This window comes from Hermetia illucens, chromosome 2 (genome assembly GCF_905115235.1).
Source record: "Hermetia illucens chromosome 2, iHerIll2.2.curated.20191125, whole genome shotgun sequence".
In the NCBI taxonomy this organism is placed as follows: Eukaryota; Metazoa; Arthropoda; class Insecta; order Diptera; family Stratiomyidae; genus Hermetia; species Hermetia illucens.
In genome coordinates this window covers 12973283-13000304 of record NC_051850.1, presented here as the reverse complement: position 1 = coordinate 13000304, position 27022 = coordinate 12973283, and the positions used below count along the sequence as shown (strand labels likewise).

At 40.3% G+C, this 27022-nt stretch overlaps 1 protein-coding gene across 1 annotated transcript in view; it reads left to right on the top strand.

Moving 5' to 3' along the window:
- Positions 1–16810, top strand: part of LOC119648017 (diphosphoinositol polyphosphate phosphohydrolase 1) — a 32229-nt gene extending 15419 nt beyond the window's left edge. Inside the window, exons 2-3 of the mRNA XM_038049422.1 lie at positions 6496–6651; positions 15153–16810. Of these exons, the coding sequence (XP_037905350.1) occupies positions 6496–6651; positions 15153–15386 (390 nt within the window). The 3' untranslated portion in view covers positions 15387–16810. The remainder of the gene's footprint in view (positions 1–6495; positions 6652–15152) is intronic.
- Positions 16811–27022: the final 10212 nt, after the last annotated feature.

Below are 27022 nucleotides of genomic sequence, written 5' to 3'. Positions count from 1 at the left end.
AGCATCAGTTGATGAACCGCTTGATTGGTCGCCCTCATATTTAACCAATTCGGCTGTAATTCCATCGGCTCCTGGTTTTTAAGTCGGTGGATTGCATGGACTGTTTGTTCTATGCTTGGTGGTAGCAGTATTTATTCGTCGTGCTCACTTGGGGTTGCTTTGTCGATGCTTAATCTCCGGGACATCTGTTAGCTGCCGTTATTGCGGCGTTCATTTTCCTCTTATAGGTGTTACGGAGGGCTGTGCTGTGAATGGCTTCAGTTTTCACTCTCACCTGATTGTAGGGGTGTTGTAACTCGTGCCCAGAGTACTATGCCAACGAGATAATGATCACCTCCCCCCTCTATATACTGACATTCATCAAGGCTGAGAGGTGGCGGCGTTCAATCAGTACGTGGTCAATTTGGTTGAAAGTGGTCCCCTCTGGAGAGACCAACGTATGTGGACCGCTTTCAACGCAACTATTCCGTGCGATACTGCTAACTGAATAATCCGTAGCCCGTTATCATTGGTGTCCCTATATAAGCCCCCTGAATACGGGCTCCATCCCTACTTCACTATTGAAATCTCCAAGTGTGATTTTGATATCATACTTGGGACAGGCTTCGAGGATCCGCTCAACTCCTCGTAGAAAGTATCCTTCTCCGACTCTGTAGGGTCATGAACGTTTATGAGGCTTATATTTCTAAATTTTCCTCGCAAACGCAGAGTGCATAGCCTTTCGCTTATATCTTCAAAGCCGATAACAGCAGGTTTCATTTTTTGCCTGACTAAGAAACCTACTCCGAAGGAGACATAAATACTAAATCCGTGTCTGTTTCATCAAGACAATGAACGATGTCACAAATCCATGGAAACAATGGCAAAATTGCATAATTGGGTTTCAAATTGCTTCCGCATCCACCGTATTCTCTAGACCCCCAGCGACTTTCTTCCTGTTCTGAGACTTCAAGAGAATGCTCGCTGGAAAGAAATTTAGCGCCGATGTATAGGTAATCGCCGAAACTATTTTGAGGACAAATTGTACTATGAAAATGGTACCGAAAAATTTTATGACCGCTTTAATTGTTGTATCGCCCTCAAAGCCAACTATATTGAAAAATAAAATAAATTGTATCAAAAAAAAAATATTTTTCTAGGCTAGTCTTCGAACTTTTCAACCTAACTTTTAGAAGGAAATTTCATCGCATCTATTAGTCAAAAACGCTGTATTTCAAGGAAGACTATTCTTTTGTGGATCCTCCCAGGATCCAGGAGAAATCGAAGAACACAAAAAATTAAAGTTCTCATACACTATTACCTTCACCTGAATTCCAGGGCCAAAAAAGTCCGGCACATCAACCGGCAAATTACATAAACAATGGCTTAAAATAATGGTACCTGGAGGAAAAAGCTTAAACGGTTAATCGAAGCCTATCATTGATGAAAATGAAATTATTAATAGCAGTGGTGTGACGTAGGCTGACATTTTTTAAATGCTGTCAAATTTCTAAAAAAGAAATTTCACAATTTTAATCCATAGTCATTATTTTTTTTATTATATCTATATTTACCGCAGCCAATTTTTTTATGCAATTATTTCTTATTGTTTAATAAATGATTATTTTTTATCTAATTTGTCAATGGATTTTGAGGCCTGATTCAATTTTTATGAATGTTTGAACAATATCAGACATCGAATTGACGGAATTGTTAATTTTATTACAACGTAAGTCTCGATCATTTTGTCTAACTCAGCCAGAGATTTGGGTTTCTACTTCATTACCTTTACCTTTATAATGTGCTAAGGGGGGGGGGGGGCGTAGAAATGCTAACCTTTGCTAAATAAATAAATTTAAAACCACCAACCAGTTTGCAGCAATGACACAGCGCAGAATCATGTTCAAAAATTGGGTCATTTTGAGAATAGAGCCCTCGAGTTAGTGGAATTAGATGGTTCTGTTGGATTCATTTATAAGCACTTCCATTTACCGATACTGCTATCAGTGCCGATTGTTCAACACCATGATAGGTAAAATATTCTCCAATCATTCGGCTGCATCCCTGCTTAAGGGTTCTTTAACACAATTGTTCGAAAAGTATTTGTCCGATTCACACCTCACACTCGCCTTTCCCTTGAATCCAAAGAAATTAAATTTGGATTCATCGTAAAATATTATCCTACTGAAGTGCCGTCCAGTTTGCATACTGTCTGTGTGCTCGATTCTATTCCATCTTCTTCCACAAACACTGTTCTAATGTACTCCGCAGTTTGGAGCCCCCCTTAGATGAAATCTAGGCCAAAAAATATGTCCAATTCCGATACCTGCTCAAATGAACTTACTAACAGTATGTTACTAACTTTTAGAAATTTTTCATGTTCAGACCAATAATGGTAAGTGAATTCTCTTAGTGTGAATTACGTGGCCACACCATCGAAAACGCCTCAATCGCAGTTTTTCCACGATCGGTGGACGTAAACGTGTCACGCCACCAGTGCAATGCAACATCTCGGTCTCCATTACCGCAAGACGCCTTTCATTGTCTTTTATAGTCGGCCAACACTCTGAAATATAGAGAGCGGCAAACGGACGACATTGCCGTAAATTTTAGATTTGAGACGTGCGCTGATACGTAGATCACAAAGAACACCAGTTGTTGAATGCCACTTCATCTAGGTTGGTGCTCAGAGGTGGCGGTGCGGAAGACGGGGGGGGGGCAACCCTGTCGGCCAAACCAAAACCAAGTAGTCGAGTAGAACCTCCATAGTGGTGGCACCAGGAGACGCTGTACTCACTTTGGCTTGCCGGCCGTGATGCAGTAGGCGAATGCCCAAAGGCCTAATCAGGGCGATCAGACCCGAGTCTGAAGTGGCAAATTGGTCATGAAACCTCACCAGGGGTATACTGGTATCATGGGAACCGAGATAGGTCCTGGACTCTCATACTTCGGGTGAACTCCTGTTGTATGTGAGGATAGCTCGGTTATTTGCGGTTGGCCCCCTAGTGGGAGCTTCATGGGGGTTGTGGTTATGTTCAAGCGAGAAGAGATCTTCGGGACTCGGCGTGGTGTTGCGTTTCAACACGGGTGCCGTACTCCTTAGTTCGGTAGAGGTTTAGGTAGGTCTTGCATCTACCAGTATGAATGCTAAGTCATGTACTTGGTATAGACCGTTGTCGCTTGTCACAGTGGGGTTCTGATTGTGGTCACAAAAGCAATCCGTGTCCTTAGAAGACCGTGGGATAAGTCTTCCAGACAGGTGTTCACGTTAAACTCTCCAGGACTTAACTTCATCCAGGTTGCGTTAATGCGTCTAGCAATTTCATTACGCAGTTCTTCATTGGCTAGTAGCATTGACCCGAGATATTTAAATCGCTCAGTTCCGGGCAGGTTAGTGTCATTGTCAGAACTGAGCGATTTAAATATCTCAAGTCAATGCTATCAACCAATGGAGAACTGCGTTATACTCCTGACATAGGAAAACATAAAACATATACCTGAAGCGTCAAGTTTCCCGACTTGTTACACGATACTGTATATTCATGCTTTTAAACTACTGTAAAGAAACCAAAAAAAACTAAATTGCTTTGATAACGAAAATATTTCTTTTGTCGGCCATTGATCTCCGTAACATCGAAGTCCGTTCACGTTGCTTTTTAGAGGTGATGATTCTTTTCAGTAGTCCATTCATTAGTTAATTAGGATTATATATTGTGCTACTCATTGTTGAATTTGCTAAGTTAACAAAACAAACGTTTTTTTGAAAATATAAAATTTTCTAGATATACTTCTCTCTCTTCGTCAAATTCAATAGGTGATACCACTTAACGCCTTCAGTTTATGCCGCACCTGCTGCCGCGCGGTGATTTTTTGCGAGAGTCCCATGACGCACCTGGTGCGCCAGTAATGAATTATACTTCTACGGCTTAACTTTGCTTTAAGCTCCAGATTTAGCTTGCCTGAAAAATTAAAAACATTTCAAAGCTAACATTGCATCTACTGGATTGTGAACTGTCATGATTTTGGAGAGGGGGATGAGTCTTTGACGCAATCTTTATGTGATATCAATTATTGCATATTTTTATATTTTATTTTTGGGGTGGGCCACTCGCAAAAACACTCTTATCATGTGAGCATTGAATGTGTTAAGTTAATCTTTTGATTACTACTTCCATTCATTGTTCCAATTTTGGTGTTGTTTTGCTTCCTAATTGCAAGTGTTATTCAAGCTTTGTCTACGATCTTTCTGTAAATGTGCATATTTAGCTTTTTCTTGTATACTAATAACTGCTGATGTTTCTCGATTTGAATTAATATCAACCACTAACCCAATGTAACTCTTAAGCATACAAAAAGAAGTAGATCGTTCTTCAAATAAAAATAAATACTTCGTGTTTCTTGCTTTTCTTGTTCAGATAATGTGACCTTGATATGGATTTTTAAGCTAATTTGACGTTTAAAAATAATGACTTCAGCCTTCCTTTATCATTTATACAATTTGTTTTGGAGATGCGTGCGATCGGTTGAACCAAGAACCCGCTCGCTCATTTTTACTTATTTTTTCAAAATTTATTAGGTTATACACCAGTTGCTATACTTCTGATAATAATGGCTTAACAGCTTCTCCATTCTTTCTGGATCATGATCGTTACATAAATCTTTCAGCAATTAATTTGTTTGAGCTGTTAAACCACTTACTCTCCAAAGAGTTTAGGGGATGCTTGACTGCAATGATCGTTTATTAGAGGAATCAAAGAAGAAACAATATCAAAAATTTGAAATAATTAAAACCAAACCAGACTTATTAGCACTGATGAAGGGAAAAAATGGTTCCCGAAATATCGGTATTTGCACGAACAATAAATAACACTAGCGAATAATTAATTATTTCAAATAATTTAATCGCTAGAAATGCCGCGTAACTACACTCAAATATCAACAATTCAATGATTCTCATCTTCAAAAGTATCAAATTGTTTTAAAAATTGGTGTTGTGCGAACTGTCGCTCCAGTTTCTAGTAGCTTAATCTTCGCCCCAATTTCAGCAAGTTTTTTTAGAGATTTGTTTGAAGTTCAATATTCTCTTTCTCTTCCATGCTCTAAGTAGATGAATTAAGAATTATATAAGTCCTTAATCCTTATCAGCTGCACCTTTCTGTGACATATCCAATTGTTTAAAAATATATTCTAAATTTACAAAATGTTCAGAGGCTGCACAATGACATGCACAATCGAAAAGTGCAATTTGCTGTTTTGGGCTCTATTCGGCAGCTGTAGGCATTTGATGAGACTTTAGTTAGGTCCAAAGTCGAAGATTTCCGGCAGTCTGATAAGTTTTGCGCAAAATTGTAAATGAAAAGTAAGGGGCAGTTTGAGCATTCAGTCTATGATAACCCCCACAGGTGTGCATTATCCATTGTGTATGAAGACCATTTATAAAACATGAGGAGAGCAACTATTAAAAAGAAAACTACGTAATGTAGTATAACCATAATAGTTGAGTAGTAAAAAATCAAAATCTTCCCTGGCAACAGTAAGTTTTTCAGGCCCCGAAGGAACCAGCTTTCAAAAAAAGGTAGGGTCAGCAGGGCTCCAGCTGAACCGAGTGCTTTACTTGCTGGGTAGCGTTAACATTCAGCATAATATACATATAGTAACAATGGCTGGAGAAATGCGCGAACTTTCATGTCGGCAACATCCTCAAAAATATCAAAGGAGTATTATCTGAATGTGTCAAAATTTGTAACGATTATTCCAAGAAGATGGTAGGATTTATCAGAAGCCTATTCTGCGAATCAACCAACAGCCTATAGTGAAATAGGAAGCCTACGTCTATCATTAGACTACTAATGTCTGGCACCATGAAATTCCAATCACGAGGTCAGAGCTATCCCCAAAACAGTATCCTCGAACATTTGGACAGGTTGTTTTGTACATGAGTCGAGGGGAGCTGAAGTGTCAAAAAGAACCGCGGGGGAGGGGTTCCCCATTTCCAAAAAAGGTATAGCGAAGAGGTGTGTAAGCGCGTGTCGATAGGAAAGTTCAATTGTACTGGCGCACAGCATTTTTCTATTTCTCCTTTGCTTTGATCAGCTCTGCGCCGTGATTGACCTTGGTTAATCCATGTGGGCACTTTACCCGTCCCCAACACCAACGTTCAATATAAATTATCTTATTATAATCCTGTAGTGTACCGTTAGGGTCTTGAATGAAGCGCTTAATATACTTCAAGGCCCCGATCCAAACGGATTGTTACGCCAATGATTATTATTATAATTGCACTCTTGGGGCAAACCACATTCAAACATGCAATGAGAACCTCACCACGGTGTCTTTTTGTTCATGTTTGTGTTTGTAGGAACCCTGTAGGCTAAGTTTGAAGCCCCCTATTTGTTTTGGAGGTTTATTATGGTAGCTAATTTTAGAAAATCCATCCGTGAAAAAAATATATTAATTTTTTGTAGATTAGAAATCAAAATTATAAATTTATTCATTTGAACATGTTGTTTATTTCAGGTCCTTCTTGTAACATCTTCCCGTCGACCAGAACTTTGGATAGTACCGGGTGGTGGCGTTGAACCAGAGGAAGAACCTTCTGTAACGGCTGTACGAGAAGTTCTAGAGGAAGCAGGTGTTATTGGGAAACTTGGTCGCTGTTTAGGTGTTTTTGAGGTAAATATTAATATGTTGTTTTCAGAATATTTAAATTTTTTTGTGAATAGCTGGAAACTGTATCTTATTCACTGGCACGATCTATGTCTGCTCAAGTACTATTCATTAAGCATATTTCTAACTTATGAGGCACACGATACGTTATTTCAGTTGAAATTGTTTCCAATCTTTCGTTTAATATAATAACTTTCAATACTTTCTTTTGTTGGAAATTTTAACTCCATTAGTGAAGAAATGTATATAATGAATTAGCATCTAGAGATTGAAACCGTCAATAAAGTAATGTTATATCACACTAGACTTTTCCGATCACAAATAGGTTTTCTATTTTGCGTAACACTTTAGCCAGTGTTCGTTCATCTGTTGCTTTCTAAAAACTAATCCTCTGGGGTTATGCTCCTCAAGAAAAGCATTTACTTTTCTGGGAACCTTTGAGGAGAAATATCTTTTCGAGAAAACTTTGACGATGTTAGCAATTGGAAATCTAATATGAGAGAGATTTGTATCTAGTTTTACGTGAAGAGTTTCTCTGCTGTAGAGGTTTAGAGGCTTATAACTAAGAATACAATATCTTCAACGCAAATATGATTACGTCCGCTGAAATAAAATAGTCTTTACCTAAATTTTGTGAACCTGTTAAAAATTTATTTCTTATGAGGGAATTTCTATTCTCCTAAAAAAAATATAAAAATAAGTTGCACAAGAAGAGATAGTTAAATCGCTTAGTAACGCACATACTACCTTGATCAAAAAGTTCCCGGAATTCATTAATAAAATAAACAATACCTGTTTATTGTTGACAATCGATATTGTCCCCTTCAAAGTAGTCCCCATCGACTGCAACACACTTATGTCAACGCTTGATCCAGTCCTCGACACATTTTTAAAACTCCATATTAGGTATATCCATTAGGGCCATCTCCGATTTTTCCGTTATCTCCTCTCGGCTACTGAAACGTGTTCTTCTCAGTGATTTTTTGATTCGATTGAAGAGGAAGAAATCACATGGGACCGAATCAGATGAATTCGGTGGTTGTTGGATGGTGTTCGTGTTGTTTTTAGCCAAAAACTCGCGGATATTGATGGCATTATGCAACGGTGCATTATCGTGGTGCAAGATGCACGAGTTGTCCGCCCACAAATGCTTGCGTTTTTGACGGACTGATTCACGCAAACGCCTCAAACCACCCAAATAGTATTCCTTGTTGACAGTCTGACCTTGTGGCAAGAATTAACTATGCATCACACCGTGATAATCGATGAAAACCGTGAACATCGCCTTCTTCTTTGACTGGAAATAACTCTCGATTCATCCGACGCATCCAAAAATCGGCCAAGAAGGATTTAGTATCAGTTTTTTGGAATGCGGAAGGAGTTTTGTTTGTGGATTACTTGCAAACTGGTAAAACAACAAATTCTGAATATTAATCTAATCTTTTAGACCAGCGGAAGGAAAAAAATCGTAAAAAAAGACCAGGTTTGAAGAAGAAAAAACTCTTTTTTATCAGGACAATGTACCGTGTCACAAAAACATTTTGACAATGGCTAGAACCCATGACTTCAAATTCCAATTGTTGGAGCGTGCACCGTATTCACCCCTAGTGACTTCCATCTGTTTTCGGTCCTAAAAAATTCATGCGTGGAAAGCGTTTTTCATCAAATGATGAGGTCATAACAGCTGTGCAAGCGTATTTTTCAGCCCTTTGAGATTCTTACTTCAGGGATGGAATTCATAAATTGGAATCCCGTTGGAACAGGTGTATTGATGTTCACGGAGACTACGCTGAAACCACAAACTTGTGTTTTTCTTATCGAATCGCAAAACTCATTGAACAACCTGGTATTTCGAGCAATTTGTGAATATCACGTCAGTAAAAATCCAACCCCTCGCCGTGAAATATTCACCGCATCATTTTTTCACATCTTTCGATGAACCAAAGCGCTACTAAGCGGGTACGTGACCCATCGTTGGCAAATAAGTGTTAATCGAAAGAAGCTAAGTCTGGTCGGTAATCGGCATGGAGTAGAACTTCCCGGCTGAGTGCTTCCAACGTGTCACAAACCGATTTTGCCGTATGCAATGGAGAATGATCTTGTTTTGCCTCTTTTTATATTCTAATCGAAAGGCTTCAAACCATTCAATTGTTGTTGGTAGTGGCTAATATTAATCGTTACGCCCCCTTTCCGATCCTACCGAACACAGTGAATCGTCATCCTGCCAAAGCAATTCGATGGATCTGGATGGTGAGTCTTTGTCTATCCATATTTTTTTCCATTTGGGATCCTAAAAATTATCGACTTTTCATTACCAAAAACGTTTCAATATAGAAGCGACATTTTTTTGCTTCATATGAGCAAAATTTCACAAATACTTTTTCGACACTTCATTACTCTCTTGCTCATGTCATTTGCGATTTTCTGAATCTTCCTCATCTTTCGTAAACGCTTGAAAACTGTTTGTTGGCCTATGTTCGATTGCTCTGCGTATTTTTTCTTGTGTTTGCGAACCATCTTCGTGCAATAATGTCTACAATTGCACACCTTCGCATTTTTTTCGGTTGTCTGTGGTCCTTGTTGAAATTACCACTTTTGAAACCCCGAAACCATCCTTGTCTGCAATGGAGCATGTTTACCATAAGCCCTTCAAAGTAACTGGTATGGTTGAGCAGGAATTTTTTACAAATGAAAACAAAAAATTAGTAATGTCCGCGAATGCTTCTTATTTGGTATAAAACATATTAATCAAAACCGTACAACACTTTGCAAACACTTTTTCAGTTTATCTTGTAGGTTCGTTTAACACTTGCTCATGGCCTAACGAAATGTCAAGTTTTTATACCACACACTGCATTGGTGGACCCTCTGTTTTCTCAAATCCGCATTTCATAGTTGTATTCCCAGTGAGTGATAAGGAAAGCAAGAAGATTTTGACATAATTATTCAAAGCTAGCCAGTCTGTAAGGATGTCTCTTTCGTAATTGCATCAGGAAAAAATCCTGCAATCCTGTTCTTGATTTATAATTCAGTGAAGCAATATATCTTTTCTGTATCAAAATCGGGAATTATAGCTGTAGAATTAATTTCCTTGCATATAATAGGAGGTGTTTGGTACCTATCGGAACGATCATTTTTTACCTATAAATGAGGACAATAAATATACAAAAAACAGTGAAAAGGAGGAAAAAGCAAAGCCTTGTAACAGCAACATGCGAGTAGTCTCGGAACGGGGTTGTGAAAAATTCTGAGGTCTGTAATTCCAGTAAAGGTGGAACAGTTCGTTAGGGTGGTAGTTAAAAGAGGATGTAGTGAGGATAATGATGGTGGACGAATAGGATAATCGAAGGGAAAAAATCGAATTTAGGTTGTAACGCCCAAGTGTGGGAAAGTCACAATTGTGGAAGAGAAGCCGAACTTCGGAATGATATTTCAGGAAATTTTTAACAAAAGTGTTCAAAAAAATTCGAGGAAGGTTAGATAAAGTTAAAATCAGAAGAAGTATTCAGTATGGAATCCGACATTGGAGACAAGACAGAAAAACAGACTAACTCGTTTAAAATCAACAGCGTAACATTTGGTTCCTTACTCGCGCACTTTACAATTCACGTCAAAACAGTATTGGAAAGTACGAATGAAGATCTTTCGTTTGATACCCCACATGACTATAAACGATTAAAAAAAAATTTTATATCACCTTTGCATGTATGGCGAGCCCCCTTTAAACTCCACGTCAATTTGTCACTCACTGCATGCATGGGATTTCATAGTTCCCATTAGTCCACAAAATTTCTTTGGATTCGGTGTACCCGTTTTGGAGAAAAGTGCGTGTGACAGACAATGAATCGATTTTAAATACGGTTTTGTTATACATAAACCCTTAAAAAGAGGATTAGAAATCACACGACGAACGTAAAATGCAAGACGTTTGGGGGTGTAATCAATGAAAGTGAGTGGACTGGGGTGAAAGAGTTGCCAATGTGAGGCTCTACAAGCAAAGAGTGCACAGCGTCCTTAACGCTGACCAAATATGCTTAACAGGACTTATTTATGAAGACTCCTTAAAGTATCGCTGAGATGTGTCATGAACAGTCATCTAGGAAAGTGACTCACGGTTTCCTCCAGGGCAAAGACAACTCATCAAACGCTGCCTCACCTCTGAGGAGGAGATCCTCTGTTTGAGGATTGAGGGAGCCCTAAGTCCGCATTCAGTTGATGTCGCACTGGACGAATTAGTGAGAAACTTTTTTTTGTCTTCCGATGAAACCGTCACTCGCGTTTTCGAAAATTTGGGTATTTAGCTGAACAAAGAGGGGTCCGGATAGCCGAGTGGTTAGAGCACAAGGCTGTCGTACGGAAGGTCGCGGTTCAAATCTCGCTGGCGGCAGTGGAATTTGTATCGTGATTTGACGTCGGATACCAGTCGACTCAGCTGTGAATGAGTACCTGAGTCAAATCAGGGTAATAATTTCGGGCGAGCGTAATGCTGACCATATTGCCTCCTAGAGTGTTCTGTAGTGTACCGTTACGGTCTTGAATGAAGTGCTCTAACACACTTCAAGGCCCTGATCCAATATGGATTGTTGTGCCAACGATTATTATTATTATAAAGAGGGGTCCGTGGACCACAAATGTGGAAGAAAATTTCTTCCAAATTGGTCCGGTCATCTAGATTTCTAGAAGTTATATTTTTGTTAGCCACGACCAGTTGAACGTAATTAAGGAGCAAGCAAAATAGGATAACATAAAAAATGCTAAGAAGGAAAAGAGGAAGTTTGCCTAGTTGGATTTCGTTCAAACCATCGAAATTGTCGTTTTGAAAGTGAAATTTACCATCGATTTTGACGCCTTGTGTTGCAGAAGGTTTATACGATATAAAATATTACAATTACCACAATCAATGATGGTTAAGGGAGGGGATCATTATAGTTAGAACTACAGATAGTCTGCCATAGAATTTTTGTTACAGATGAGAAGGGTTTACAGTTTCGGTACACCTCTTCGTCAATTCCATAGTTCACCTATTGAATAACTTGTGCCTGCGCGAGGAAAGTAGTATCATAATATAATTACTGAATTGAAAACAAGTAATATAGTAGTGATAAATTCGTTCATACTTTTAACAGAAACTCCTCATCATCATCAACGGCGCAACAACCGGTATCCGGTCTAGGCCTGCCTTAATAAGGAACTCCAGACATCCCGGTTTTGCGCCGAGGTCCACCAATTCGATATCCCTAAAAGCTGTCTCGCGTCCTGACCTACGCCATCGCTCCATCTTAGGCAGGGTCTGCCTCGTCTTCTTTTTCTACCATAGATATTGCCTTTATAGACTTTCCGGGTGGGATCATCCTCATCCATACGGATTAAGTGACCCGCCCACCATAACCTATTGAGCCGGATTTTATCCACAACCGGACGGTCATGGTATCGCTCATAGATTTCGTCATTGTGTAGGCTACGGAATCGTCCATCCTCATGTAGGGGGCCAAAAATTCTTCTCTCGAACGCGGCCAAGAGTTCGCAATTTTTTTTTGCTAAGAACCCAAATTTCCGAGGAATACATGAGGACTGGCAAGATCATAGTCTTGTACAGTAAGAGCTTTGACCCTATGGTGAGACGTTTCGAGCGGAATAGGCTTTGTAAGCTGAAATAGGCTCTGTTGGCTGACAACAACCGTGCGCGGATTTCATCATCGTAGTTGTTATCGGTTGTGATTTTGGACCCTAGATAGAAGAAATTGTCAACGGTCTCAAAGTTGTATTCTCCTATCCTTATTCTTCTTCGAGTTTGACCAGTGCGGTTTGATGTTGTTGGTTGATTCGTCTTCGGTGCTGACGTTGCCACCATATATTTTGTCTTGCCTTCATTGATGTGCAGCCCAAGATCTCGCGCCGCCTGCTTGATCTGGATGAAAGCAGTTTGTACGTCTCGGGTCGTTCTTCCCATGATGTCGATATCGTCAGCATAGGCCAGAAGTTGGGTGGACTTGAAGAGGATCGTACCTCTTGCATTTACCTCAGCATCACGGATCACTTTCTCGAGGGACAGGTTAAAGAGGACGCATGATAGGGCATCCCCTTGTCGTAGACCGTTGTTGATGTCGAATGGTCTTGAGAGTGATCCTGCTGCTTTTATCTGGCCTCGCACATTGGTCAGGGTCAGCCTAGTCAGTCTTATTAATTTCGTCGGGATACCGAATTCTCTCATGGACGTGTACAGTTTTACCCTGGCTATGCTATCATAGGTAGCTTTAAAGTCGATGAACAGATGGTGCAACTGTTGTCCATATTGCAACAGTTTTTCCATCGCTTGCCGCAGAGAGAAAATCTGATCTGTTGCTGATTTGCCTGGAGTGAAACCTCTTTGGTATGGGCCAATGATGGGCGTATGGGGCTATCCGGCCTAGCAAGATAGTGGAGAATATCTTATAGATGGTACTCAGCAACGTGATACCTCTATAATTGCTGCACTGTGTGATATCTCCCTTTTTATGTATGAGACAGATAATGCCTCGTTGCCAATCGTCAGGCATTGATTCGCTGTCCCATACCTTGAGCACAAGTTGATGAACCACTTGGTGTAACTGGTTGCCTCCATATTTAACCAATTCGGCTGTAATTCCATCGACTCCTGGCGACTTATGATTTTTTAGCCGGTGGATTGCATGGACTGTTTCTCCTAAACTTGGTGGTAGCAGTATTTGTCCGTCGTCTTCAGTAGGCGGGACCTCCAACTCGCCGATGTTCTGGTTGTTCAGTGGCTCATCAAAGTACTCAACCCATCGCTCTAATATGCCCATTCTGTTGGAAATCAGATTTCCCTTTGTCTCGGCAGGATGAGCATCGAGGTATATAAGGCTTCATCCTGCTGACTTGCTGGTAAAACTTCCGCGCCTGGTGCGGTTGCTCCCTGTACTTTTCTAGTTCACAGACTTGTTGGTTCTCCCAGGCTTCCTTTTTCCGTCTGTGAAGTCGCTTCTCCGCTCGACGGAGTTCGTGATAAGTCTCTGCGTGTGCCCGCGTTCTTTGAGAATGGAACATTACTCGGTATGCGGCATTCTTCCGTTCCGTTGCTAGCATACATTCATCGTCAAACCAGCCGTTCCAACTCCTTTTGCGGCTGGGGCCAAGTATCTTTGTGTTGTGTGTTGTGAAAACGTTCTTCAGGTGATTGTGAAGATCATTTGTTGATGCTTCATCTCCAGGTCCTCTGTTGACTGCAGTTATTGCGGCACCCATTTCCCTCTTATAGGTGTCGCGGAGGGTTGTGTTGTGGATGGCTTCAGTGTTCACTCTCACCTGTTTGTCATAGGGGATTCTAGGTGGTATTTTTATTCGAGCTCGGAGCACCATGCCAACGAGATAGTGATCCGAGCCTATATTGGCTCCCCTATATGTTCTGACATTCATCAAGGCTGAGAGGCGGCGGCGTTCAATCAGCACGTGGTCAATTTGGTTGAAAGTGGTCCCGTCTGGAGAGGCCCACGTATGTTTGTGGACCGCTTTCCGCGCAAACTAGGTACTTCCAACAACCATTTCGTGTGACGCTGCTAATTGAATAATCCGCAGTCGGTTATCATTTGTATTTTCGTGTAAGCTATGGGAGCCAGTGTATCGCCTGAATACGGGCTCTTTCCCTACTTGACTGTTAAAATTACCAAGAATGATTTTAATATCATATATGGGACAGACTTCGAGGGTTCGTTCTACTTCCTCGTAGAAGGTATCTTTCTCCGACTCTGCAGTCTCCTCTGTAGGGGCGTGAACGTTAATGAGACTTATATTTCTAAACATGCCGCGGAAGTGCAAAGTGCATAGCCGTTCGCTTATGTTTTCAAAGCCGATAACAGCAGGTTTCATTTTTTGGCTGACTAAGAAACCTACTCCGAGCACATGGTTTACTGGATGGCCACTGTAATATATGGTGTAGTGGCTCTTCTTCAGGAAACCGGTCCCTGTCCATCGCATCTCTTGCAACGCTGTTACATCAGCCTTATGTTGGGACGGTATCGGCTAGCTGCTGAGCAGCATTCGATCTGTACAGGGAGCGTACGTTCCATGAGAAGGGTTGTAGGGTTGTCAGCCCTACCCAATCCCCAACCTGGAGGACCAGTTGGTACAATTTGTCCCGTTTTTAGGCGCAGGAGACTCGCCTTCATTCTTCTCCGTCTGCAGTTTTTCATAAAGAAAGCACTCCCAACGATCACCACGTGGAGGTGGAGATAGGGTTTATTAGTAGAGCTGTTGGTGTTGGTTTAGCAGGCGTTTCCCAGGTTTTATGCTCCATCGCGAGTACCAATCCATGTTTCGCCCTGGGAACTATACTACCCTTTGACAGCCAAAGCAAGTAATATAGTAGTGATAAATTCGATCATACTTTTAACAGAAGCTACTGTAATGTGAAAAAATGGCTCAAATTCAAGCCATATTCGTTTATTATTATTGTTGCTGCCCTTTTGTGTTTCCTTGCGATGAACGAACAAACTTTTCTCTTTTATTTTTAGAACACGGAACACATGCATCGGACGGAAGTATTCGTTATGACTGTTACCGAGGAATTGGAAGAATGGGAAGATTCTCGAACTATTGGGCGAAAACGACAATGGTTTTCAATCGATGACGCTCTAGCCCAATTAGCACTGCATAAACCGACACAGAGACATTACTTGCAACAATTAAGGCATTCAAAGAATTCAACATCATCTTCACCACTCCCATCGCCCACGTCATCATCGTGAAAAACAAGGATCTAAAATATACAAGAAGCACTCACAGCTAACACTTCAATCCTCAGTTTACATTTTTTTGTTCCTGTTTTGTCTTTCGGTATGGATCGATTCAATTCTCATTAAAACACCACAGTAAACAAGTGAAATTATGTACGCCGTTTATCAAATAAACAAGCCGATACAAAGTATATGTACGTTAATTCTAATTTCCTAATTGTCTGTTTTACAATAGGCACACAAAATGTATTTCTGCAGGACAAGTAATATTTAGATACATACACTAGATTTTAGAAGAGAAAGAAACTAATCAAGTTATTATTATATTCTTTGAAGAAATAAAAAAAATATCTTATATGAATAAAGAATAATATTAATAATGGATAAAAGCCAGCAGTAAAATAAATGAAAATGTCATAAACGATTATTCGAGAACAGATTAAAGAGAACACCACTAATGATTTTACTCCTCTGTAGGATTTAAGTGTCATTCGATTCAAAGTAGATGAAAATACACTCCCAAATATTGCTACTAGTATTGTTTCTTTTCGGGGGCGTCACCTCCACTCGGGGGCTGACTCGGGCTGAAAGCAGACCTGAACTAGTGTCGTCATCATAAATTGTTCGTTTCACGAAGGGAACGGGTTTTACGCACTTTCTTCTGTTGATTTGCAAATGGCAATTGGATGTTGAGCTGAATTTTTTATACAAGTTTTTTACCGGTGAACAATTCAAAACAATGATTGTATACTTAATTTTTTAGAAGAGGAAAACAAAAGTAAGTTTAAATCAAAATTATAAAGTGATTTCTAAAATTCAAACTAAATTGAAGAAAAAAGGGATGAAATATAAATAAGAAACTTGGTACATAATAAGAACATAAATACGCATCATTTGGTATTTTTATACTATAAGTAATATGAGCTCTCACTTTTTTACTCGAAACATTGAATATTTTACGATATGAAAATGAGAAGAAATCAATTTTTGGCGGTCCTCTGCTTTAATTTATTTCCTATCGCAACTTTTGAACTCTTTACATTTTAGATGAATCATTATTAAAATAAGTAAAACAACAAAAAAAATTAACATTCTCTAATCAAGTTGAAAATTGTAACATAGCTGCAAATAAAACAAACAAAACAAACCAACAAAAAAACAGCAAACTAATAAAACCGATCATCGCAGACAGTATGTATTTATACTTCCATTAATCTTAGCATTCTCGGAAGGATTGAACAATTCATAAGATTACGCATGCAAAATGACCACTTGTTTTTGGTGGTTTCAAAAAAGTTCTATTATTTTGAGTGGTTCACTAAAGAAAAAACCTTGAAATCATTTTCTGTGTTAAGTTTGTAAGCTTTCTGTTAAGTATAAGTAACTTTTTTGAATAGTAGAATGCATGAAGGAAAAAACAACTTTCCTATTAAGAAGTGCCTTGTTTAGTTAATCATTTTTCAGTTTTTCAGTGATTTAACAAAGATTCTTGCGGTCAGATTCATTGATTCAAACGAAGTTGTTCTGGACGCTTTGTGGACCTCAACATTTAATGATGCGAAACTTACTTTGCTCTGGTACGTTTTACTTTTTTAATGCTTCTGCTAATGGGTGCCACTGGTAGGAAAGCAACACGCCTAACTACGATTGCAAATAATCTGCTTTTGCCGCGTTCTCACAAACAAATTCTCAAAGCCACTTACAGCGATTTATATTAATCACTAGCTGACCCTTCGAACTTTGGTCCGCCTTAGAGGCAAAAAATAAGCAGATTTTTGATATTATAAGGCCTACAAATAAGTTCTGTCGGTTTTTACTTTAAATTTGAAGCTTTATTGTGAAAAATTGGTTATACCTTCATTGTTCAATGTGTTGCCCATCGCTAGCCACAACTTTCTTCCATCTTTCAAACAATTCATAGATACCATCGCGCCAAAAATTGGCCTGCTTGGCCGCTATCCACTCATCGAGCCATTTTTTGAGTTCATCGTAATTGGAGAAGTGCTGGTCAGCCAAGCCATGCTGCATCGACCGGAACAAATGGTAATCAGAAGGAGCAATGTCTGGAGAGTACAGCGGGTGGGGTAGGACTTCCCATTTCAACGTTTCTAGATATGTTTTAACGGGTTGTGCAACATGTGGACGAGCATTGTCATGCTGCAAAATAACTTTATCATGCCTTTGCTCGTATTGCGGCCGTTTTTTCTTGAGTTCGCGGCTCAAACGCATCATTTGACGTCGGTAGAGTTTGCCCGTGACCGTTTCGTTTGGTTTTAGCAGCTCATAGTATACCACACCCAGCTGGTCCCACCATATATACAGCATGATCTTCTCACCATGAATATTCGCTTTGGCCGTCGTGGAGTATCCCCACGTTGCCCGACGCTTGGGATTATCGTAATGGATCCACTTTTCATCACCAGTAACTATTCCATGCAGAAGACCCTTCCTTTCTTGTCGTTGGAGCAGTTGTTCGCACGTGAAAAAACGGCGTTCGACGTCTCTTGGCTTCAGTTCATACGGAACCCAAGTTCCGACTTTTCGGATCATTCCCATTGCTTTTAAACGGTGCGAAATGGCTTGCTGAGTGACTCCAAGTGTTTTTCCAAGTTCTTCTTGCGTTTGCGATGGATCTTGGTGGAGCAATGCTTCTAATTCTTCATCTTCAAAAATTGTTGGCCGTCCGGGGCGCTCTTCGTCTTCCAAGTCAAAATCGCCACTTTTAAACCGCCCAAACCACCTCTAACACGTTCACTCAGATAAAGCATGGTCACCATAAACTTCCACCAAAATGCGATGACTTTCAGCTGCTTTTTTCTTCATATTGAAATAATGACGTAGAAATCCCCGCAAAAACACATTATTTGGTACAAAATTGGCCATTTTCGTTGATGAAAAAAGTATTGTTGTTTACACTTCAATTAAATAATTTATACTGACGTTTGTGCCTATTGACAGTAGCTTTCCGATGAATGTTTGGAAATGTGGATCAATGGAATAAAAAACAAGCTACGCCATCTATTGTGAAAACCGACAGAACTTATTTGTAGGCCTTTTATTATGATAGAAATCTCCGTTGAACTTCATTCGACACATATTTCCTCACACACGATTCCAAAGGCTCCTCTCAGTACCTTGACTGCAAGGCATTGATTAGCTCAGCTCAGCTTCGAGGTCCTAATTAGAATCGAAGATACATAGTGACAACAGATGGTCAATGCTTCTACCACATGCGAATGATGGACAAAAAGAGCATAATATAATCAGCGTAATATTTGTTGATGTTGAAAGGACCATACCTTTGGAGGAAGAACACTGTACACAGGATATCCGACTCCCGATCCAATATTTGAATTATTTTGGTGAAAGAAAATCATTGTAGCAGTACCCTATCCTGATTCCATGACTTGCGCATGATACGTTTCTGCGATTCTGTGCATCTTCTATTACAAGTATTGGTGTCGTGTTTGTGATTATGTACGGCCACGTGGTTGTAAGCACACAGCTGCCTATAGGCGCCATCGATGCAGCCCACCATATTAATACATGTAACAAATGCCCAGGATCCACCCGCAAATCTTGTAAATTACGGGCAGTTACATTTGAACGGTTCGCTGATAACAGGAGGCCGGAACGCCTGTGGTTTCCGGCTGGCCTGTCAATTTGTTCCAGCATTCTGTAATTCATTGAAAAAGGATTCGACCATCCGGAATGGAAATCAAGCAAACCGGTACGTGTGTGAGTTTAGACGTTACGCCGACGTTCAACGGCCAAACTGTCCAAGCAGTGACCGAGAATTGCATGGGCATCACCATCGCTGGAAAACATTTTTTTTTAAATGCTCAAAGAAAAAAATATCTCAACGCTATTCACGGGCGGAGTTGAACTGATGATGTCGTCCGGATCGTCGGTACGTGTATGATCTTTTCAGTCCCAACAGGCAGCCGGATGAATTGTGGACTGTTCAAGCGTAACTGACAAGCTTGCCTTATCGTTTATGACCTGCTTAACGCAAACGCTATTGCATGCTTATCTTTGTTCGCTGCTAGGGTCTTTCGTAACGCCTAAAAACTCGGATTGACTATTCTCTGGGTAATCTTACTTTGGAGCATCCAAAAATATGGTGTCTCTTGGCTTCAACATTAGCTCTTTGGAATTCAGTTGTTATTCGCCCGGCCCTAAATCACTTTTGTGTAAAACAAAACCAAAACAAGTCGGGAAACTGGAAGCTAGACGCTTCAGGTATGGAAGGTTTTGTGTATTTCTTTTATAAAGAGATTTGCGTGCGCATTTGTCCCATTAGCATGTAGCACGTAAAATATGCATATATTATGTAAAAATAGCCACTTTCAAGTGATATTGACATTCATAGTCTTGAATTTGCAGAGGAGCGACAGATTTGACCTAGTATAACTTTGTTAATAATAGTGCGATTTTCATCAAATTTGGCAGGATCATGATCTATACTGTAGCCTACATTGCTGCAGGGGGGGGGGGGGGGGGGGGGTTTCCTGTCAATTACTAAAAATTATAGTAATTTATTATTATTAACTTTATTTGAACAGGTATCGATATGGAGGGTATTTCGGAGCCTAGGCACCATATAGTGGCAGCCCCCAGATTTTTCGATTTGGTAGTTCCTGAGAATGGGTTCGTTAAAAAACTGACCACTTTCTACCCCCCGCACTCCCCACCTTTTCAACAAAAGTCAAAACTAAGACCGGCTTCGAAAAGTACTATCCGAGACCTTTAATTTGATACCCCACATGACTATATTTGATGAAAAAAAAATTTACACCCCCCTTTTGCATGTATGGGGACCCCCCCTTAAAGTCGACGTAAAAGGATGTAGCTCACTATATGTGTGAGCGTTCACAGTTCCCACCTTTCTACCAAATTTGGTGTCAATCGCTATAACCGTCTCCGAGAAAAATGCGTGTGACGGAGAGACAGACAGACGGACAGACAGTAAACCGATTTTAATAACCTTAAAAAGGTTTTATGTAAAACAAAACCAAAAAAAGATTTTGTATAAAACAAAATCGAAAAAAGGTTTTGTGTAAAACAAAACATTATTAAAATCGGTACTGTCCGTCTCACACGCATTTTTCTCGGAGACGGTTATATCATAGCTATTGATACCTAATTTGGTGAAAAGGTGGGAACTGTCAACGCTCACGCATACTGTGACCTACATAATTCTACGTAAAATTTAGGGGGGGGGGGAGGTTGAGTTGTTGATGAAAAGTTACAGGTATTCTAATAACAGTAGCCATTACTTTCCTCGCGCTACTCCCATATATCGAATGCAGTTTATTTGTTAGTATTGTAATGTCACTTACAATTCAATGCATTCCATAAACATGAAGGTATCACTCGCCATTCATGGTCTGTTTGCCACCATCTAATTGAAATTTCATGTTCCTGCAGAAACCATCATCATCAACGGCGCAAAAACCGGTATTCGGTCTTTATAAGGACCTCCAGACATCCCGGTTTTGCGCCGAGGTCCATCAATTCGATATCTCTAAAAGCTGTCTGGCGTCCTGCCTTACCCATCTCAGGCAGGGTCTGCCTCGTCTTCTTTTTCCTCATCCTCATCCATACGTCCACCGCAACCTGTTGAGCCGGATTTTATACACAACTTGACGGTCATGGTATCGGTCATAGATTTCGTTATTATGTAGGCTACGGAATCGTCCATCGTCATGTAGGGGACCAAAAATTCATCGGAGGATTCTTCTCTCAAATGCGGCCAAGAGTTCGCAATTTTTCTTGCTAAGAACCCAAGTTTCCGAGGAATACATGAGGACTGGCAAGATCATTGTCTTGTACAGTAAAAGCTTTGACCCTATGGTGAGGCTTTTCGGATATAGGAAATAGGAGAAATTATCAACGGTCTCAAAGTTGTAGTCTCCTATTTTTATTCTTCCCGTTTGACCAGTGTGGTTAGATGTTGTTGGTTGGTTGGTTTTCGGTGCTGACGTTGCCACCATATATTTTGTCTTACCTTCATTGATGTGCAGCCCAAGATCTCGCGCCGCCTGCTCGATCTAGATGAAGGCAGTTTGTACATCTTGGGCTGTTCTTCCCATGATGTCTATATCGTCAGCATAAGCCGGTAGTTGGGTGGACTTAAAGAGGATCGTATTCCTTGCATTTACCTCAGCATCACGGATCACTTTCTCCAGGGCCAGGTTAAAGAGGACGCATGATAGGGCATCCTCTTGTGTTAGACCCTTGTTGATATCGAGTGGTTTTGAGAGTGATCCTGCTACTTTTATCTGGCCTCGCATATTGGTCAGAGTCAGTCTCACCAATTTCGTCGGGATACCGAATTCTCTCATGGCCGTGTACATTTTTACCCTGACTATGCTATCATAGGCGGCTTTGGAATTTAATGCTACAAATCAAACCCACCCTTCGTAAGTTTATTAATTAGAACTTTTTTGAATCCACCGTAGAAGTAACGCAAAACCAGTATACTTTGCAATTTCATATCTAGTCACGTTTCACTTAAGATATTTCTTTATTTTTCATCAAAATTGCTTTTTAACGCCTACGCAATTAAAAGAATTTCAAGATAAAAATTAGAATTTAAAATATTCGCTGCTATTTTGTTTATCGTCTGCGTCTATAATCAGAAACAAATACAAATCATATAAAAAATCTTTGATTCATTGCCTTTCGCCTTCTCGGTTGAATGATATCTTTTCCAAAATACTTTTGATGTGAGCAATAATTTTTTGATTTCACGTCATCTGCGGTTTTATTCTCACGAAAAAAGAATGATGTTTTGTTTCACATGCGGCTATTAGAAAATATTGTTTTGGTTGTGTGATTTAGATAAGGAGAAATGAATATTTGGAATTTGTTTCCTGTTATACGTTAAAACGTTGGAAAAACAATAATAAATGGAAAGAGAGAACCAATATTCGCATGGATATAATGTGAATGAAACTAAAGAAATACAAATAAACACGCGCTATTCTTTACAAAAAAATATGGTTGATTTTGATGTGTTGTTATTGGTTGTGTTTCTCATATTCCTCATATATGTTTTCTTAAGGGGTGATTATACAAGGTGCCCCGTTGACGGGAGCAAGGAATTGCCATTCTATCTTTCACATTTACAGAGTTATAGCGTTTTTTTTTTTGTAAATAGTGTCAAAAGACGTGTCCCTCTCAACAAAATCACAATTTTGCACTGCTTTAATCCCAGATTTGATACCATAATATATAAAATTTCCTATAAATTAATATTTTTTCAATTGCAGTGGTCATCACCGTTTTGAAGGTGTAACTGTCAAACCTTTAAAGAAATTTCAAAATCACATTCATCTAAATTTCAATTTGCATTTTTGTAACAGTACTTCAAACATAAACCTACAAAGCTGATAAAAGCTGCCTCATTATGTTAGTTTTCGAATGACAGGTAAAAATGATGGGCTTAATAATGGAAAATTTACGAATATTACGCATTAAATGGCGGAAAACGTGGTCTTGCTATGGAGCAAATTCACTCAGATATGAGGTCGATATCAGTGCTTCTCTTGTTACGCACATCGAGGAGGCAATTCCTATCGTGTTTTCCTATCACATGTCCGAGCATGGTGTTGTCAAAGCCCAACTCGGCATTCAGATCACCAATCACGATCACAATGTCACCTTTAGAAAGCTTCTTCTGATCAGCGTTAATTTGCTCGTAGAAAGCATCCTTCCACATTATATCGGAAGTCTCCGTTGGTGCGTAGCATTGTACAATTGTGATGCTCTTAACCTGGTCCGGAATCTTTCAGTTTGAAGTCTGTCAAAAAACGGGCCCCAGGTGAAGCCAACACGCCGTCAGAAGCAATTTGACACAAGATTCGCATCTGCTACCACTTGGTTTTCCTGAGTACAAAAACACATCGTCACAAGAGGGCGAGGAGTAGTCTCCAGAGTCCCGCCATGTTACTTCGCTTAATCTTAGATTGTCCAGCTTATATCCCTGGAATTCCCGCTCAAGTTGGAAAAAGCGAGCATTCTGAGGACCTTCGCTACTGTTGTCGAGGAGCCTGCGTGCATTACAGAAGCCAATTATAATCTGTTTTTGATAGAAGACGAATCAACCAACAACATCAAACCGCACTGGTCAAACACAAGCACGAACAAGAATAAGGATAGGGGAATACAACTTTGAGACCGTTGACAATTTCTCCTATCTAGGGTCGAAAATCACAACCGATAACAACTACGATGATGAAATCCGCGCACGGTTGTTGTCAGCCAACAGAGCCTACTTCAGCTTACAAAGACTGTTCCGCTCGAAACGTCTCACCATAGGGTCAAAGCTCTTACTGTACAAGACTATGATCTTGCCAGTCCTCATGTATTCCTCGGAAACTTGGGTTCTTAGCAAGAAAAATTGCGAACTCTTGGCCGCGTTCGAGAGAAGAATCCTCCGAAGAATTTTTGGCCCCCTACATGAGGATGGACGATTCCGTAGCCTACACAATGACGAAATCTATGAGCGATACCATGACCGTCCGGTTGTGGATAAAATCCGGCTCAATAGGTTACGGTGGGCGGGTCACTTAATCCGTATGGATGAAGATGATCCCACCCGGAAAGTCTATAAGGGCAATATCTATGGTAGGAAAAGAAGACGAGGCAGACCCTGCCTAAGATGGAGCGATGGCGTGGGCCAGGACGCCAGACAGCTTTTAGGGATATCGAATTGGTGGACCTCGGCGCAAAACCGGGATGTCTGGAGTTCCTTATTAAGGCAGGCCTAGACCGGATACCGGTTGTTGCGCCGTTGATGATGATGATGAATAAAGTTTCAAAATTTGCAGGTTGTTAGCCCACAAATTTCTATCTCTCTTAGTCGCCTCTTACGACAAACAGGGAAGAATTTGAGTCTATTCTTAAGCGTCAACTAACAGGACACGGTTTAACGCTAAACATTTATTGCTGACGTAAAAAAAATATTTCGTTATTGAAGGTCCTTTGCATTTTGGAAGTAACATCTATAAGTTTTTGGAAGAGTCTGAAATGTAATAAGTAGTAAGAAAAAATAATAGAGGCTATCCGGGCGCAAAATCTTCGGAGAAGGCGTGAACAGAACTTTATATCAACCACGTACCGATCGTCGATCAACTGTTACCACATTAGAAATCGTTAAAAGTTCTATAAAAAAAGTTCTAGATCGAGCTCAGCGCTCAGCTACTCCCGTATAAGGGGGTCAACCGCTAATAACTGGGCTGGAGCACTCCGTCCAAGAATTCTACTGGAGCACATGTTCTCAGGGGCATGCCGGTCCGCATGGAATCAGATAAACTTCAATGAAGCTTCGTGGCAAAAGTCAGTTCCCATAAGTCCCTTGCAGACTCAGATCTGATCGTCTGATCTTAAAGACGGAATCTCATACTCGTATCTTGACAAATAAAATTTGTAGTACCGAATTTAGTGTTTTTTTCTAGTGGGCTATCAACCTTCAAGGTTTTGATTATTCAGCTTTCACTGACTCGCCTTTACACATTCCTACCTTCAACAGTCATACATTTAAATTTTCCTGTTGCTATGCTTCTTTTCCAGTGACAATGAATTTGCTATACCGTGCAAGGCGTATCGATGCATGCACAGAACGCAGGAATGCACGCAAGGTCAAAGTAATGTAACCGCTGATAGTACAGATAAGCCAAGTCTTAGAAAAATGGATGTGCAAGGTCATTTTTAAAATTAGAGAATGGTTTGAGCGGGAGACTACCATATTACTCAGTTCCAGACAGTGCCTGCACTTTACAATTAACATGGTGCTGTACACGAACGTGAGCCCGGAAAAATATACGGATCGAGGGACTGACAGTTGCGATACCAAGTGGGCTGCTAAAAGGGGTAAAAACATGAGGGCCTAAAAACAAGCGCAACCCGCGAAGCAATACTTACTAAAATAGTGATCTTGTGAGGTCAGGACTGGGGAATCCGAGGGGTAATTTTGTGTGTAGATCCCACACCCGCTTTTTAGCTTTTTTACATTCTTTTATTTAAGATAATCCAAAACTATTATGTTTAAATTTGAAGTTGATAGGAGTGTTCGTTGCTCTCGCTCGGTACTTGCGTAGCGTAATTCCCTGCCACAACTGCACATTCTACCGAGCATATGCGTAGGCTGAATTTTCGTCCAAGTTACCATTTATTTTTCATTATGTTGTTATTCAGTTGCCACTGTGATCTTCCACTCCTTTAAATACAGTAGTGGTTCAAAGTAGAGTCGACCGAAAATAATAATATCACTACACAAATGCAAGAAAGACAAAGTGGAAGCAAGAAGAACGCCGTCAAAAAAAAATTAAATATTTCTAAAATCATAATAGAAACGGACCTTCAAAAATATTTTGGAGTCATAGGTTTTCATAAAATCTGATGGGAAAACTGCTTTTCAATAATGTAGAAAGGAAGGTCCTCCTAGCCTAATGCACTCCAAATGGAGGAGGATTAGACGAATTAAACCGCGCTGTCACCGTTGTTGGGTATGGAGTTATTAATGGAGAATCATACTGGTTGATTAAGAACTCGCGGTCGAACTACTTGGGCAATTATGGATACATTTTGATGTCGACGTGTAATAATATGAACGTACTGTTTTGCGAAATAGTGGAGGGCTTCAGATTTTGTAAAGTCAAGGTCCGGTATCAGTCGATCTCTCTTGGTGACAGGTCCCGGGACAAGTCGGCCAAGGAAATGTATCCAATGTTATTAGAAACAAGATGGTACGAGTAACAAGCCTCGGAAAAATGCTAGGGCGTCCACCTCAGTCGACACGGCGGGACGGGTCCCGGCACCGTCAAGAAATGGGCAAGGGTTCTTGACGCATGGACGACGTCAAGACGTAAGTAAGTTAGTCCGAGCAAATGCAAAACAAATACGTATCTGCACGCTAAATGTTGGCACCTTAACTTGAAAGATCGATGAACTCGTAAGAGCCCTTCGGAAAAGGCGCATTGATATCTGCGCTTTGCAAGAAACCCGACGGTCTGGTGTTAAAAGCTGGCATAGAACGCGAACGTGGTAAAAAGGGTTATAAATTTCTCTATTTTGGTAGTCTACACACTCAATACGGTGTTGGCATTGCCATCTCAGAGGGTTTCCGTGATGCCATTAAAGAAGTCGAACAATTTGCTGGCTGATGGTTCACCATTATATCAACTGATCGCACTATTCACTTCTTCACCGCGTACACACCACAGACAGGTCGATCTGATGCCGAGAAAAATGCTTTCTGGCAACTTTTCGATGCAAAGACCTGTAACGTGCCTGCTGATGACTATATCATTATTGCCGGCAACCTAAATAGTCATGTGGGTGAAAGGGCAGACGTTTACAGATGCCACGAGGGAAAGGGATTTGAAGTGCGCAATGAGGATGGCGAGCATATAATCGATTTTGCGGACACCCATGACCTACTTATGAATACATGGCTCATCAAACGATTGTCTCATCTTCCTACATTTTATAGTGGGTGCAGTAATTAAATGCATTAAATGGTGCGATTTCATGCGAAGAAAGAAAAAATGATCGTACTTACCCTATTACCGACCATTACGAATGTAGAAGAATCGTGGAATCAAGTGAAAAACACGATCCACAAAGCGATCTTTGCAACC